We start from the raw sequence: 15,046 nt of genomic DNA, 5'->3' as shown, positions 1-15,046 counted from the left end.
GAAAGGAGAACTAAGGCAAAGTCTGTTTATAGACTAGATTTGCTACATATGCCAAAAGTGAGCTTTCTACTAGCCATTCTGATAAGAACTATAATCAACAATTACTAATGAAAAATATTGTCCTATTATCCAATGTTTGTCTTTATCTGGTTGTTACTGGAGATTTTGTAGATGGTCGTTTTGGTCACAAGAAGCTTCAGACATCATATATTCGAATATAAATTTCTGTATGTATATGGTAGTTTTCAATCTTCTGGGGTTTAGAAAGGCCTACAGATTTTCCCAGGGAGATATGGAACCCCTTGTTGAGAATTTCTGCCTGCAGTCAGTAGTATTAATACTTGCTGTTAGTGAACTTTGACTGACTAAAGTGTAGTCTGCAAGTCAGGCACATACTCTGAGTCTCTGTGTGGAACCCTGAGTGCCCCAGAAGACTTTGTTTACCCTCCTGTGTCTCACCCAGACTGCTCACTGAGGCAATGTCTGCTTGATCATCCCAGAGCTCCATTTAAACTCAGGCTTTAGTGTCTGTGACAGCTACCAAGGAGCAGGAACCATGAGGCTGCTCCAGGAATAAAGAGGAGGCCTAAGCCAAGGGGACCAAAGGTCAGGCTGGGAAGCACCATGACTGATGGGAGACAGTGCCTGAGCAGGGTGAGGAGAGGTGGTGAGAACAACAGTTTCCCATCAACAGGCTGGTGCCTGCCACACAAGGTGAGGTGGTGTTACGTCCAAGATCTGCCAAAGAAGTCCAGTCTGCAATTCAGGATCAGCAGGGGACAGAGGAAAGGCAACGTCCACCGTAGCTCAGGCACAGTTCGGGTGCCCAGGTCTGAGAGCTCCTGAGCACATGGCAGAGGTTGTGAATGAGTGTGTGGGAAGTCCCAGGTGAGGCTGCTCAGGGTCACTAAGGCCTATTGGGGCACTCAGGACTCTGCCAATTTATATGACCTAGTCAATTAAAACTCTCAGTCAGAAGAAGGAAAACCAATTTCAAAGTAGGTAAACTGCAGGAAGATGGTCAGCTTTAGTTTTGGGTATCAAGTATTTCAAGAACCAGACTAAGAATTAGGATAGGAATAAGTGAGAATATTGAAGATCTCAGTGATCGGAAGTGCTGCGCATGCCTTTAAAGCACACACAGAAAAATGTCAGGTGTCATTGTGCTTTAAAATAAAATAAAAATGGTTCCACATGGCAAAATTTATTTCTGAGATGCTTCAGCTCACCACACCTTGTTGTTGTGAGGAGTTAAACACAGGGAACAGAAAATTTTTCAGGTTGGTAACCAGTCTACTTTCCAAATAAACTGAAGGAAACTTAATGAAATCGAAAAAAATATTCACCAGCTCTTCTATCTTCATTTTCTGCCTACTCTATGCTTTAAGTGACAGAGCATTGTGTTCGTTCAATTGTACTGTCCACCTCTACATATTCTACCCAAGGGGAGAAAGCCACACTGAGGTAGAGTTCTGATTACATAATGCACTCTAAGATGCAGATAGATCCTGTTTTAACACAGGTCTAGGTTGCAGAATCTGGAAAGCTAGGGACTACTGCCTTGCCAGTATTGTGTTGTGAGTGTGTTCCTCAGTCCTTTATTTTACTCTTTCTGTGCTCACTTCTGGCCCATAATCAAGACTACAAAATAAAGGCTTATGATGTTTAGTGAACTAGGTAGGGATATAAAATATAAGCTCTAAAATATTAAATCTGTGAGTTAATGGAAGCTCTACATCTGCAACCAGTTAGATTAACTATTTACTATAGGACTTATTTTTTTTTCTTGTAGTTGATGAAATATTGCATGTGCACGTGTACTGTGTAATTTGCAATAACAGTGTGGTTCAGGTTAACTAACTGAAGAGACCTAATTAAACATGTTTGTAGAAGATGATCCATTTTGAATGTGGCTAAGATCTGAGTTCATCAGAATCTTTAGGAAGTCTTTGTTTTCCAGAGTGGACTGAAATAACGTAAATAATTTGTATAATTACAAATCAGTGCAGCTTAAAAATATGGGAATGGATTTTTAGTAGCAGCACTTTTTTTGTAAACGTTATAGAAAACTTGTTATTTCCTGTCTGAAGGTTAGGACCAGGAAGCCAATGAGTCAGACTTAATTGTAAAAGATTTTCCACCTGAAACTGTTAAATTTTCCCCCAGGGAGAGGTAAAATTTTATGACTGTATGAAATCACTTTTTTTTGAATGCAACAGAACTACCACATTATTTGGATAGCACTTTCCATAATCTTTAATATCTGAGGTGCATCTGAAGCAGAGGGATAATTTACTGCAGTCATGGGCTTTTAATACAGAATTTACTGGTTTTCATTAGCTCACAGGCTAAAGGTAACTTTTTGAAAAATGTTCTTTTCATCACAAGGGTTTTCTGATAATGACCTTAGAAAGAAAATTCCTAAGTCTCAGTCTGATCTTTTGGAAGTGTCTTTAAAGGCTTTTTATTTACAATGTTCCGTGTTTATCGTTAAAAATAAAGTGTTGAAGGAACAAGAAGCTAACTGTTGGTCTGTCTGGAGAGAGCTTAATTTACTCAAACAGAAAAACAATAGATGCATCTTCTGCTTTGTGTCGATATACTTTCATCGGTTTTCCTTTCTTACATATTTTTTTAATGTTTATTACACATGTAGTCACTTCCCAGAAAGACTACTAATATGTAGTATGCTGTGAATAGTGAGAATTAAACATTTTGGGGAACAGCATGCTTTCGTGTTAGTTTATGCTTGCAATACTCGTGTCATTTATGGTAGTTTACAAATGTTTTCCACCACAGCAATTAAATCCTTTATGCAGAGATTTGCTGACAGTACAAGTAATACAGATAGTTTGCAGACATTGGAATCAAATTTAAAAATGACTGATGCTTTTATATTTTACTTTACATTATGAAACAAAGTAATCACATCCAGTAATGTTGCCATTACTTGTCTTGAATTGTAGCTTTTGCTTTGGGAATAATATTGTTAACTCCTTCCAGTCAGTCTGCTGGTTAATTTCTTTCTGTGTTTGTTTGACATACATCAATGATATTTTCTGTGTCATTTTTTATTTTTTTGCCATTTGAATATCAGCTTAAGATATCACAGTAAAAACACTGCATGTGACAGAGTAGCCAGCCAAAATACAGGAAACAGTCCTAGGAAAACCCTGAAATGAACAAGATGAAATAAGAAAGGTTAGTGTACATTATTTAGAATATGTACAGTATAGGTTTTTCAACCAAAGAATTTACAAAGTACCTTATTATTTAAAAGAAACAGAGGAAAACTGAGGTGGGTGTGAAACCAAATTACTTTGCAGAAGAAATTTAGCAGTCATGCTTGTACTTGCACAAAAATGTTTGGGAAGAACTTAGGCATGCAAGCTATTTTTTAAATAAAATAATCTGTTCAGTAATCTCCTTCCTTTCTTTGAGGTATACTTGCTGTTTTAGATCTAAGAGTCTTAGCAAGTAAGATAACAGTCTGTAATGCTCCCATTAACATGTTAGAATTACTATTAAAAATGGTATGAAAACGATGAATGAGATGACAAGACATGTTAAGACATTATCAACTTTTAATTATTTCAGATTTAAAATCAAAGTATACAAAGCTTTGAAATGGAATTCATACTCAAATATACAGGAAAAAAAAAGCTATTTAGAAATGTATTTTGAGAGCACTAAAAATGCATTTTGCCAAGGTACCTGTTAACTGTATATTATCAGCCTTTTTTTCATTACAGTCCTCTATGAATGTTCTTCCTGTCATTCCTGATTATAGCCGATTTCCCATATTGATGAATCACTATGTCACAGGCTCTGAAAGTCATCGTTACTTTTTATGTGCAAGTACACTTCTTACCAACTGTGCTATTGCCTTTTTTTGCATAATGATCTGTGCTTGATGTTTTCAGATTTTTCCTCCATAGGTAGGTAGCTTACTGTTTTAATTTTGATTTGGAATTGTATACTCTCAGCAGGTTTACAGAATAACACAAGGAAGAAATAATCTAAAATTCAAAGAGAAATGGGGGAAAACAACACATATTCATTTTAAGACATATTTTGACCCATGTCAAGTAGAGCAAGCGACCCAACTTTTCTGTCTCTACTTTCAGTTGTCACTACTTCAAAGCATGAAGGAGAAAATAAATGATTAAGTATTCTCCATTTGATTAATTAGTTTGACTAAGGTTTGTCTAAAAGTAAATTCTTGTGTTTCTGAACATTTACAGTCTAAAGCATTTGTTATATACTATATACCATGTGTATCCTAACCCATTTTCAACAGCTATGTTATATTATACTAGAGGCTATATGCCATCTAATTTTGCTTTTGGAAACAGAGCTAAAATAGCAGGTATGTTCAACCAAAGTGAAATCACCAGAGATCAATCTTTTGAACTACAGCAAAATCATAATAATATTGCTAGTCAAAGACATGTGGCAGGGGAGTGGCAAATACCTGATATATATTTAATTACTCTTCAGATCTGATATCATTTCCAAATACCTCTCCAAGATAAAATTACTATAAAAACTGAAGATTGTTTTCATTTTCTTATAAGGACAATGGCTGTTTAACCAGTTTTAGCTAATCCTTTAGACTTGGTGACCTCTTGGTATGTGTGTGCTACCTACACATAATATATATATATATATATATGTATTTATTAAGAGAGATATACATATCTGTACATATATATGTATGATGGCTTTTTTTTTTTTTCCCTAGATTCACTGTAGCATTTCATCCTCTTCATCCAGGCTCATTTAATTTTACTATACACTGGGAAATCTTCCTCTTTTTCCCTCTCATTATTTAGGTCAAATTGATGAATGCTCAATTTCTCCTCAGATTCCCACAGCTGAAGCAGTGAAGCAGTATCCCACCAGAGAAGCTTAGTATGTCATTCTTGTTTTTATTATTTGTCTGTTTTTAAGAGATATTTTGGCAAGAATTCTGGATGAATACCAATAAAGAAATGGCTTTCAATCACAGAAAACTATATATATAGCTTGTCACTTTTTTTTATTTTATTTTTTTCCCCAAGCAGAGACAATGCAAACACCTTTCATTCAAGGGGAGCAGGTTAATGTGCACAGCCAGGACTCTCAGAACTAGCATCAGTCTGAAGTTGAGCTTGGGAGAGAGAAATAAAATTGAAGTAGCAAGTTCAGTAACTTCCATGATGAAAATATGGCAAAATAAAATATTCAATAAATGAGAATTATGAAATCATAAAAAGGATTTTATTTTCCAACTTTTTATATTCTGTTACAAACTATAAAAAGTAACATACAATAATAAAGATGAAAAAGAATATGCAGTTTGAGAGAGTGGCAAAATATCTGGAAGGGTTAGAAAAACAAGGTGTTAAAATATTAATTAACATTATGCCAAGGATGCATTACCCTCTTATTACGGTTTAGTGGCAGCAACAGCTGATTCCCAGGGAGAAGGACAACATGAGGACAAGCAACAGAGATTGATGGAACTGACAGATAGTATTAGCTCAGAAGTGAGGGCAGTCTGGGAGCTCAGACTTGTCCATCTCAGGGACTATGCACCCCTGCAGAGGGACACACAAGGCTAACTCTTTTCAAAATGTTTTTCCCAGTGGGAGTCAACACTGTGACCTTGTATTTTCTCCTGAAATGTAAAGAACTGTTCCAGGGCCAATCCCAGAACTCCGTTTGTACACTAGCTTTCTGCTATTTCCTCTCCATTCTCTACTGAAATGCAGGGTGATTGTTTTCACTTGGTTCTGACACCTGAAAATGACAAAAATTATGGGATATGCATGCACTAATTAAGAAAATGAATTTTCAAGAGAGGTATGAGAAGGAGGATAACTCTTGGCTCCAGTGGGAAATAAAATTTTCTTTAACTGCAGAAGTCTGAGAAGTGCAAAATTATATTTAAATATGCTTGGTTAAAATAAAAAGTTTGAAAATAATGAAACGCCACTTTTCCCAAGGTTTGAATAATCATTTCAAGTACTATGGTACAATGTGCAACTTCATTAGCTGTCACTGAAGAAACGTGGTTTATGTCATCCAGTGTGGCTTAAGTTTCTCCTTGCTTGATTCTTGTCAACACATTGAACAAGCCCATGCATTTTAGTAACCACCACCCAACACAGATCCTGGAAATGCTCAGTTAAGAGGATCACAAGAACAGGAAGAGTGCTTACAAAGCAGATTAAAACAACAGTGTTGGAAGAGTGTTCCTAAGGTTCTGCTCTGCCTGCAGTCACCCATTTCATGAGAACTAAATTTTCAGTGCTTTCCATGTGAAAACAATATTATCTCCTGCAAGGAGACGGATTGTGATTGCAGAACCAATAAAAAGCAATTAGAACTCTAGTACTCAGGTACAATAAGGCAAATCAGGAAAGCAAGTAATTAACGTTAGATTAAAAAAAAAAGAAAAAAGAGAAAAATAGTAAACTTTTTTTTCTTTGTATGTTATTTTTTGTGTTATTATTTACTGTGTAAAAGATACCAATACATTTCAAAGTATGTTCTGTTTTTGCTCAGATGGCTTTTCCTAGGAAGATCAGATTTTTATGTAAAAATAAAAATAAAAAGGAAAGTATCACTCCACTACGTCGTCTTTACAATTTCAATGCTGTAATTTTAATTTATATATATACATATATATTTAATTTTCATTTGTTATTCATTTTATTGCCTAGTATTACTATTGGGGGAAGACATTGAACTGAACTACTTCTTTTAAGGAGTTAGATGGGTTGGTATTACAATGAAAGAGCAGATAAGATCTTCCTTTGCTGTCAATAATGAAGAAAATAGTTGTATGTGAAAAGAGAGAACAAAAACAGCTTAATAAGTGAGGGTGGACCATAGATGAATCCTAAATCCAGACTCTTACCTTAGATAAAAATGTTGAGCAGAGGGGTTTAGAAGCCTGAGTATACTTAATGACAGCCAGCTGAATTACACATATTTATGTCACTATTTAAAAGGATGGTGGTGCTCATAAAACTGTTTTCTGCAGTCTGGCATTTTTCAGGATACTCTTTGAAACACATTTAGAACATTGAAATAATGCAGGGAGAAGTGAAGAGTGGACCACCTCCTAAACTGATAGTAAAACATGTACCTATAATTTTCTACTCTGGCTCCCTTTGTTTAAGAATTCATTCTTTACAATATTCCGATATTACTGTTTTGTTTGTTTGTTTTATGATTCATGAACAGATGATTCAGTTTGATCCTGGTGAGGGAAAGGCTGTTGATGTAGTCTACCTAGACTTCAGCAAGCCTTGGACAAAATCTCCCAGAGTTCTGTGGTGAACCGAGTGAAATCCAGCCATCAACCAGTCACCAGTGGTGTTTCCCAGGGGTTGGTGTTGGGGCCCATCCTTTTTAATATCTTTATGAATGACTTGGATGAGGGAATTGAGTACACCCTCAGTAAGTTTGTAGATGACACCAGGTTGGGGGGAAGCGTCAATCTGCCGGAGGGTAGGAAGGCCCTGCATAGGGACCTGGACAGGTTGGATCGATGGCAGGGGCCAATGGGATGAGGTTCAACAGGGCTAAATGCTGGGTCCTGCTCTTTGGTCACAACAACCCCATGCAGTGCTACAGGCTTGAGGCAGAGTGGCTGGAAAGCTGTGCAGAGGAAAAGGATCTGGGGGTGTTGGTCAATGCTTCCCTGAACATGAGCTGGCAGTGTGCCCAGGTGGCCAAGAAGGTCAACAGCATCCTGGCTTGTATCAGGAATAGTGTAGCCAGCAGGACCAGGGAAGGGATCATCCCCCTGTACTCAGCTCTGGTGAGGCCACACCTCAAGTACTGGGTTCAGCTTTGGGCCGCTCAGTACAAGAAGGACATCGAGGCCCTGGAGCATGTCGACAAGGGCTACGAAGCTGGTGAAGGGCCTGGAACACAAGTCCTATGAGGAGCGGCTGAGGGCACTGGGGTTGTTTAGTCTGGAGAAGAGGAGGCTCAGGGGAGATTTTATTGCTCTCTACAACTACCTGAAAGGAAGGTGTGGCGAGCTGGGGGTCGGCCTCTTCTCGCAGATAACCAGTGATAGGACTATAGGGAATGGTTTCAAGTTGCATCAGGGGAGGTTTAGGCTGGAAATTAGGAGACATTTCTTCTCAGAAAGAGTAGTCAGGCACTGGAAAGGGTTGCCCTGGGTGGTGGTAGAGTCACTGTCCCTGGGGGTGTTTAAGGAAGGGTTGGATGAGGTGCTTAGGGACATGATTTAGTGGGTGATACTGGTGGTAGGGTGATGGTTGGACCAGATGATCTTGAAGGTCTTTTCCAGCCTTAATGATTCTATGACTCTATGATTTTTGTTGGATAGACTTTTTCGTTTTCAGTTTTATATGTTCTGCCCAATCCTGTTGTGCCAGTAATATTAGCTGACTCGGTATATACTGTTTTATGCAGAGATTTTGCAGATCTTGTTTCTGTGCTTATGTGCCATCTGTAAGTGAAGAATAATTAGACCTGTGATCAAAAGTACTATGAGAAAATAATTATTATATTTTTTTTATTTTTTTTGGTGGTACTCTAGGATGCTAAGAGGTACTTAAAGACAGTATTTTCTGTTAATGGTTGATGTAAACAGAAAAAATTGACAAGCTTTCAGGAAAGAACACTCCTTTATTTTTTCTGCTAGAGATCCCCGAATTAAAAGTAAAAACGAGTTAAAAACAATTCCTCTGCTTTTGTTCTAATTTGGAAATTTATTTAAAGGGTTTAAGAGAACTTGGGCAGACAGCACATACAAAGCTGGCAGAGAACCGGTTATCTTCAATTGTTTAGTAGGCAACGAAAGGAATAAAATAGGAACGGAGGGACAGAAGTATACCATGGAACCTCCATCTCTGCAGAGCTCATGGTCATTGATATGTGTCAGAGTGTTGAATTGCCAGGCTTACCTTATGTATGTGTTTTGTAGATACACTGAGGATGAATAGTGAAAAGTGGTGGTACAGGACAAACAGTGAGATCAGGGAGAACAATGGAGGTGCAAGCACACCATGATTTAGACTGTTTTGGAAACAGCAGCCCAAGATAAAGGAGGCACAGCCTCAGTGTGTGTCTTGTTAATGCTGGAAGAGGGGAAGAACGTTTGCTAAGACTATAGATGTCAGTCTTTTAATCAACTGTCATCTGAAAAGAATCCCACTATCACCAGCTTTTGTGCCTATTGATGTATTGAAATTGAGGTTTCTATTCTTTATTTGAGCATACTGAAATAAGTACTACTAATGAAAGAACAGCTTTTCTGAGACAGTTTCCCATGTGGACAGATGGGGAGGAGGTCCTTAGGTATATCCATAAATTCAAAGATAGTTTGCATTTCTGCATATGTCTCAGGTCTGTGGTAGCTTGTAGGATTGCGTCCTTCGTCAGATTTGACCTGTACCATGTGAGAATTTTTGGAGAACTTCAGTAAAATTTTAATACCATTGTTCTTTGCTATCACATAGCAATATGTAATATGTTTCTGTTTTTATTTATTTATTTGTTTATTGGTATCTATTTTTATAGCTAAAAACACATGCAAGAAAACAGGATCTTCTGTTTGTGTATTTATATAGTTCAGGTACTTTTTCACCTGGATATAAAATCATTTGACCCATCAGAATGTAGTAGTATAACTGGAAGTGATCATGATCTAACAGAAGATTAAGTCTTCAGATGAAGACTAACTTGCAACAACAGGTAAAGTCAAAAGAGACAAAATGCTTGTGTCCATGCAAAGGTTATAAACAATTAAAAATGAAGGTTGGAAAAAGCAGAAATCAAACCCAAAGCAAAATGTTGGCTAAAATTAAAAAGTCTTTATATTTCCAATTTAAATATGAAATATTTAAAATATTTTATTTTTCTTTGAAAAAGAATCACAAAATCAAAATAAACATAGGACAGGTGCTACACTAGGTCCCAAAATGTATGCTAAATGCTGTAGCTCCATTTGAGTGTGGCTTCCAGTTCTGTTCTGATAATTTATTATGTGAAGATGTGCATATAGCTAATATTATGTGATATTAGTAACCCCCAAAATAAGGGTCTTCAATGTGTCTTCTCAGGGCTTATGTTAAGCAAAGATGCAAGTCTTTGTGGGAACAGTGTTTCTGATATCTCCTAGGTTTACATCTTCGTGGGATCTTTGTGATTTAGTTTGGAATGTCCAGCTTTTGATATTGGATGTAGCACAATAAGTACCAACTGGTAACCATACCACTTAATGAATATAATAGAATGAAAATAGAATGGGAAAAAATAGAGCAACCAAATAATTTGTTTTGTTTGTGTATGTATCTTCAAATGTTTTGAAAAAAATATTTGCTAGTATTACTTGAAACCACTGTTTTCCTAAGAAACATTATCATTATTCTTAGAATTAAAGGATTTGAATTGGAATGTTGTCTTTAGTTAAAGCATGCTGGCTTGTTAGGTAAGATAGTTCATACTGACAAGAGTGTCTAGGCTCTCAGATATGATTTAGCTGCTTTATGCTATCAGATAGTTGTTAATCCTCACTCTTTCAGACTTTCCAGATGCTTATTTGTAATCAATCCATCTGACATAATTAAAAGGGTGGGGAGTTATCACGCATGATCTATAAATAATTTCTCTATATACTTCTCGCCCTTAAGGTAGGGATTTCAGTTCCTTGAGAAAGCAAAATTGTTTAAAAGAATAGTGTTCCAACGAGATATGCTGCTTTGAAAGTTGGAATGATAAAATAGAAATTTTGCTTTTTACACTCAGTATGTCTTTTCTGTCTGTCTAGGTAGAAATTTGATTTAGTCTATGTATAGATTTTTTAGCTGGTAGAGTTAGGCTGTTAATGAGTTTGAACAGGTATAAATTCTTATTGACATAACTGGTCAATTGTAAACTACAGAATAAGCTCAATTACTTTTGAAGATTTGTGTTTTCAGAGTGTAGTCTGCTGAACTCGTGGGGTTGGTGTACTGTAGAAGTGCAATCACTGTTTTGCCAGTGTTGGCATTTGCACTTTACTTTTATTGAATATTCTTAAACTGTTTTCTCTCCATAGACAGACTCTACAGTAAAATTGAATTTGACAATATCAATATCAACTAAAAATCTTTAAAAGAAGCCTGTAACTACTGAAAAAAAAATATTTAAGAATCAGAGCAGTTCAGAGTTTACATTAAATATACTATGCCTGCACAACCTAGAATAATATAAAATGACCAAAACAATCTAGTAACACTTTGTAATCATTCATACTCAGAAGCTATTAGGAACCCATTAAATTCTTGGTGGTGTCTGTGGAAGGCTACAGCAGACTCAGTGAATATTTTTATGCATTCAATGTTCAATAACAGCTAGTAGATACTGCAGTCCACACATAGGATGAGATGTCTAATTCATTACTGACAGTGACATCAGAGGAGCACCTTGAAAACTGAAAAGCTGCAATTAGAGAAATTGCCTTAGCATAGACAATTCAGTGAGATGACCTACTTAGAAGGATCATCATGTACCTAAAAGCAGGCTACAGTTTTCAGTTGTGAATATTACTTAGTGTTTTTTCTTTAAGGCTGCATTTCTTTCCCAGTAAATGTTTCAGTTTGCTTTGAAGAGTTGAATAGTACCACCGCACCTGATTTCTTTGACAAACATTCACAGTGTTTGAAATTAATCTAGAGGAAGAAACTGAAAATAAAGACATTATCTACCACAGGTGAATTTCTAGAGTCATTGTTAAAAAAACAAAAAAGCTAGGGAAATATCTTTTGGCTTCTTAAAATATATTACCTGCATGTTTGTGTGATGTTTCAGGTTGGTTTTCTTTTAACAAAAGGACACCACACCCTTAGTTTATGTGATGCAGTATGCAAAACAATATTAGTCTGAAAACTAATGTCTGAAATATACTTCTAGGGACAGTGTTTGCAACTGAATGAATAAATGTCAGCTTCTCAAGGCTGTCATGGAGCTCAAAGGACAGATCCACAATACCTCAAGAGGAATAGGATTTTCTTCAGAAATCTGCAGCCATTTATTCTTACTCCTGTTTTACATCCCACTGCCTGCTTAGTATTACAGCTGCAGCTTTTTTTGAGGTTATGTTGGAAAATGGATTATTAAAATGATCATAGTTAAAAATAACCCCTTTGCCAAGCTGGAAACAGTGTTTTTCTGAAACCATTGATACAGAAATTTATGCCTGCTTTTTCCCAGAGGTGAGGCTTCTGCATCCCTGTTGCAGTGCCCAGATTCATCCCCCCCTTCCCTCAAACACATGAATAATGGTGCAGTTCTGTAGTCAATTTCAGCTGTTCTAACTATGGACCTTTGCCAAAGAAGGAGTCTATATTTCTTCCCTACCTCTGCTTGCACACTGCCACCATTTCTTTCTACTACCCTTAGCAATTGTGCAGCCCCCTAGTGATTGTACAGATGTGTGATGGGCCAAATTGCTTTGCTGATACGCCTGAGGTCTGAGCAGAAAAAAGGAAATGGTTACATCTTCAGTCAAGTAAGGAGGCTGCTTCTGTCTCTCTTCTTGTAGCTGCAGGATCACAAATGCTGACACGGAGGAAGAGATGGAAAGCTACAGCAGGGGAGCAGGAAGGGTGACCAGGATGAAACATCCTGGTGCTTTCACACGGGTGGATTGGCATGAGCTCATGCTGGACTAACACTATTGGGTGTATTAGCTGAGGATATATAATTGTTTCAAACTGCCTCTCACTATGGACACGGGAGAGTGGGATGGGTCTGTGCATGATTTAGGGATTGGAAATTGCCAAAGTGTGAAAAAGCCACCACTTCCATGTACCTATCTCCTTGCATCTCCCTTACTGTAGTGTGGGGCTACACCAATAACATTAAGTATTGCTCAGTGTGAATGCATTGGCCACGTTCAGTCAACTTTGGGATGCTGGGTGTATTACTGAGACTTTATAGCAACTCACTGAGAGAAAAGCTGATATTTTTAGCCTTTTATTATATAGCAGTGAGCTCAAATGGGGAAGGACAGTGGAGACAGAGTCAATGTGAAGTATGGCTCATGAAACTGCTTGTTTTCATTCAGGACAAAACCCAGTATCCACTGAAAAACTAAAATGTAATAAATTTTATTTTGAAAACATGTATGTATGCTAAATTTTTCTTTAGAGTATCTTCCTTGTAACATGGTATATTTGTATGTTTTTGTAGTTAAAACCCTGAACTATGGTGTCCAGTGTGAAGAAGAAAATGAAAAGAAGCAAAGTATAAACTTTTTTTTTTTGTTGTTGTTGTCTCATATTTTTCAGGTAGCATATTACAGCTTCACATTTTCTGCTGATGTCCAGCGCACAATAAATTTTCCAAATAGTGTTTGACTGGTGTCTCTCCAGTAGAATAGCAGTCTTTCTTTTATACAAGATGGAGGAATCATACAAAGATAGGACTTCTTTAGTGAAAGGGGCAAAAGATATTGCTAAAGAGGTGAAGAGGCAAGCAGTGAAAAAAATGAATAAAGCTATTGACAAAGCTCAGGACGGCTACACACAGAGGTCCTACAACCGATTCCAGGATGAGGAAGATGATGATGATTATTATGTTCAAGGAGGAAATTATGGCATAGAAGCTAATGATGATGAAGGGTCAAGTGAAGCAACCGAAGGACATGATGAAGATGATGAAATTTATGAAGGGGAATATCAAGGAATCCCCAACATGGGGCAGGGCAAGGATGGCATGGTGGCCTTAGGGCAGTCTATGCATGATGAATATAAGGATCGTCATGAACTGGAAACAGAGAGGAAAGCTGATGAAGAAGAGCTAGCACAGCAGTATGAACTGATAATACAAGAATGCGGCCATGGTCGATTTCAGTGGGCACTCTTCTTTGTTTTGGGAATGGCCCTAATGGCAGATGGGGTTGAAGTTTTTGTGGTTGGATTTGTGTTACCCAGTGCTGAAACAGATATGTGCATACCCAATTCTGGATCAGGATGGCTTGGTGAGTGAAACCTTTGCTCTGTGTTTGTGCTATTACAACTGTCACTTACAGTATGCCTAAATATGAATTATGTTAATGTTAATGCTTATATACAAATATTTTGTATTGAATATAAATAAGTAAATCACATTAATACGGATAATATGAAGCTTATAATTTTATTTTTTAAATAGTTGTTTTCTTTTTCAGTCAGTATGTATAAATAAATCCATGAGGCAGAAGACTGCACAATAAAATTTAAGAGCAGAAGGGTGTTTGTTTTTTTTTCTTGTTTACAAGAGTAGTTATCCAGTTGTATTATATTAAAAAAAAAAAAACAAACAACCACAAACAATGAATTACTAGAGTTCTTAAAGATTTGTGCAGGTGTAGTAGAGAATAGATTACACACAACTGTATGGGAGCGCTCCCAAGAGTGAGGTGGTATACAATATAGGGAATGCAGGAAATCCAAGGAAAATGCTGTCTAGCTTTTTTTCTCCCTTTTGTCTCTTTTTCTTCTTTTCTCCCAGTGACTGTCCTCTAGCCCTCCAAAAAGTATTATGTTTATTTTGAGTTATGGAGACAGAAGCCAGAGGGACAAATGGCTGAAGCTGCACATATGTTATGCATTTTGTGTCTGGTTGGTTGGTGGGGAAAGGCTGCATCTCATCCTGTTGCCTCTTCCCTCTGAAGCCATAGTGAAGAGGCAAACTGATTCAGCCTTTTGGGCCTTGGTGAGAGCAACAGCAGTGCAAGCCAGTCTATGCTTGTGCTTCCTGAGTATGCCTCAGTATAGCAGATAAAGCTAAGGTTTCATGGGGCAGCACAGTGAAGAGACAAGGTAGAAGTGGTTACCCTAGGAAAACGGGAGGTAATAATGTAGGGGTTGTGACATGGCAGAAAATAAAATATATGTGTCATACAAAGGATTTGGATCTGAAAGGGCCCAGGCCATTGCAGAACAGAAGACCTTCATCTAAAAATTTTAAGAATCTTTGTCTTATAGCAGGTATACTGTTCATTTCTGGTAGTTTTACAGTTCATGGTTCTTTTGCAACACTGTCATTT

At 37.2% G+C, this 15,046-nt stretch overlaps 1 protein-coding gene across 2 annotated transcripts in view; it reads left to right on the top strand.

Moving 5' to 3' along the window:
* SV2C (synaptic vesicle glycoprotein 2C) overlaps positions 1-15,046 on the top strand; it is a 109,253-nt gene that overhangs the window by 13,410 nt on the left and 80,797 nt on the right. For both annotated transcript variants that reach the window (XM_040541531.1, XM_040541532.1), the window contains exon 2: positions 13,305-13,996. In XM_040541531.1, the coding sequence (XP_040397465.1) occupies positions 13,417-13,996 (580 nt within the window). In that variant the 5' untranslated portion in view covers positions 13,305-13,416. The remainder of the gene's footprint in view (positions 1-13,304; positions 13,997-15,046) is intronic.

This window comes from Cygnus olor, chromosome Z (assembly GCF_009769625.2).
Source record: "Cygnus olor isolate bCygOlo1 chromosome Z, bCygOlo1.pri.v2, whole genome shotgun sequence".
Classification (NCBI taxonomy): domain Eukaryota; kingdom Metazoa; phylum Chordata; class Aves; order Anseriformes; family Anatidae; genus Cygnus; species Cygnus olor.
Note: the sequence above shows the minus strand (reverse complement) of the source record. Positions and strands in the feature narration are given on the sequence as shown.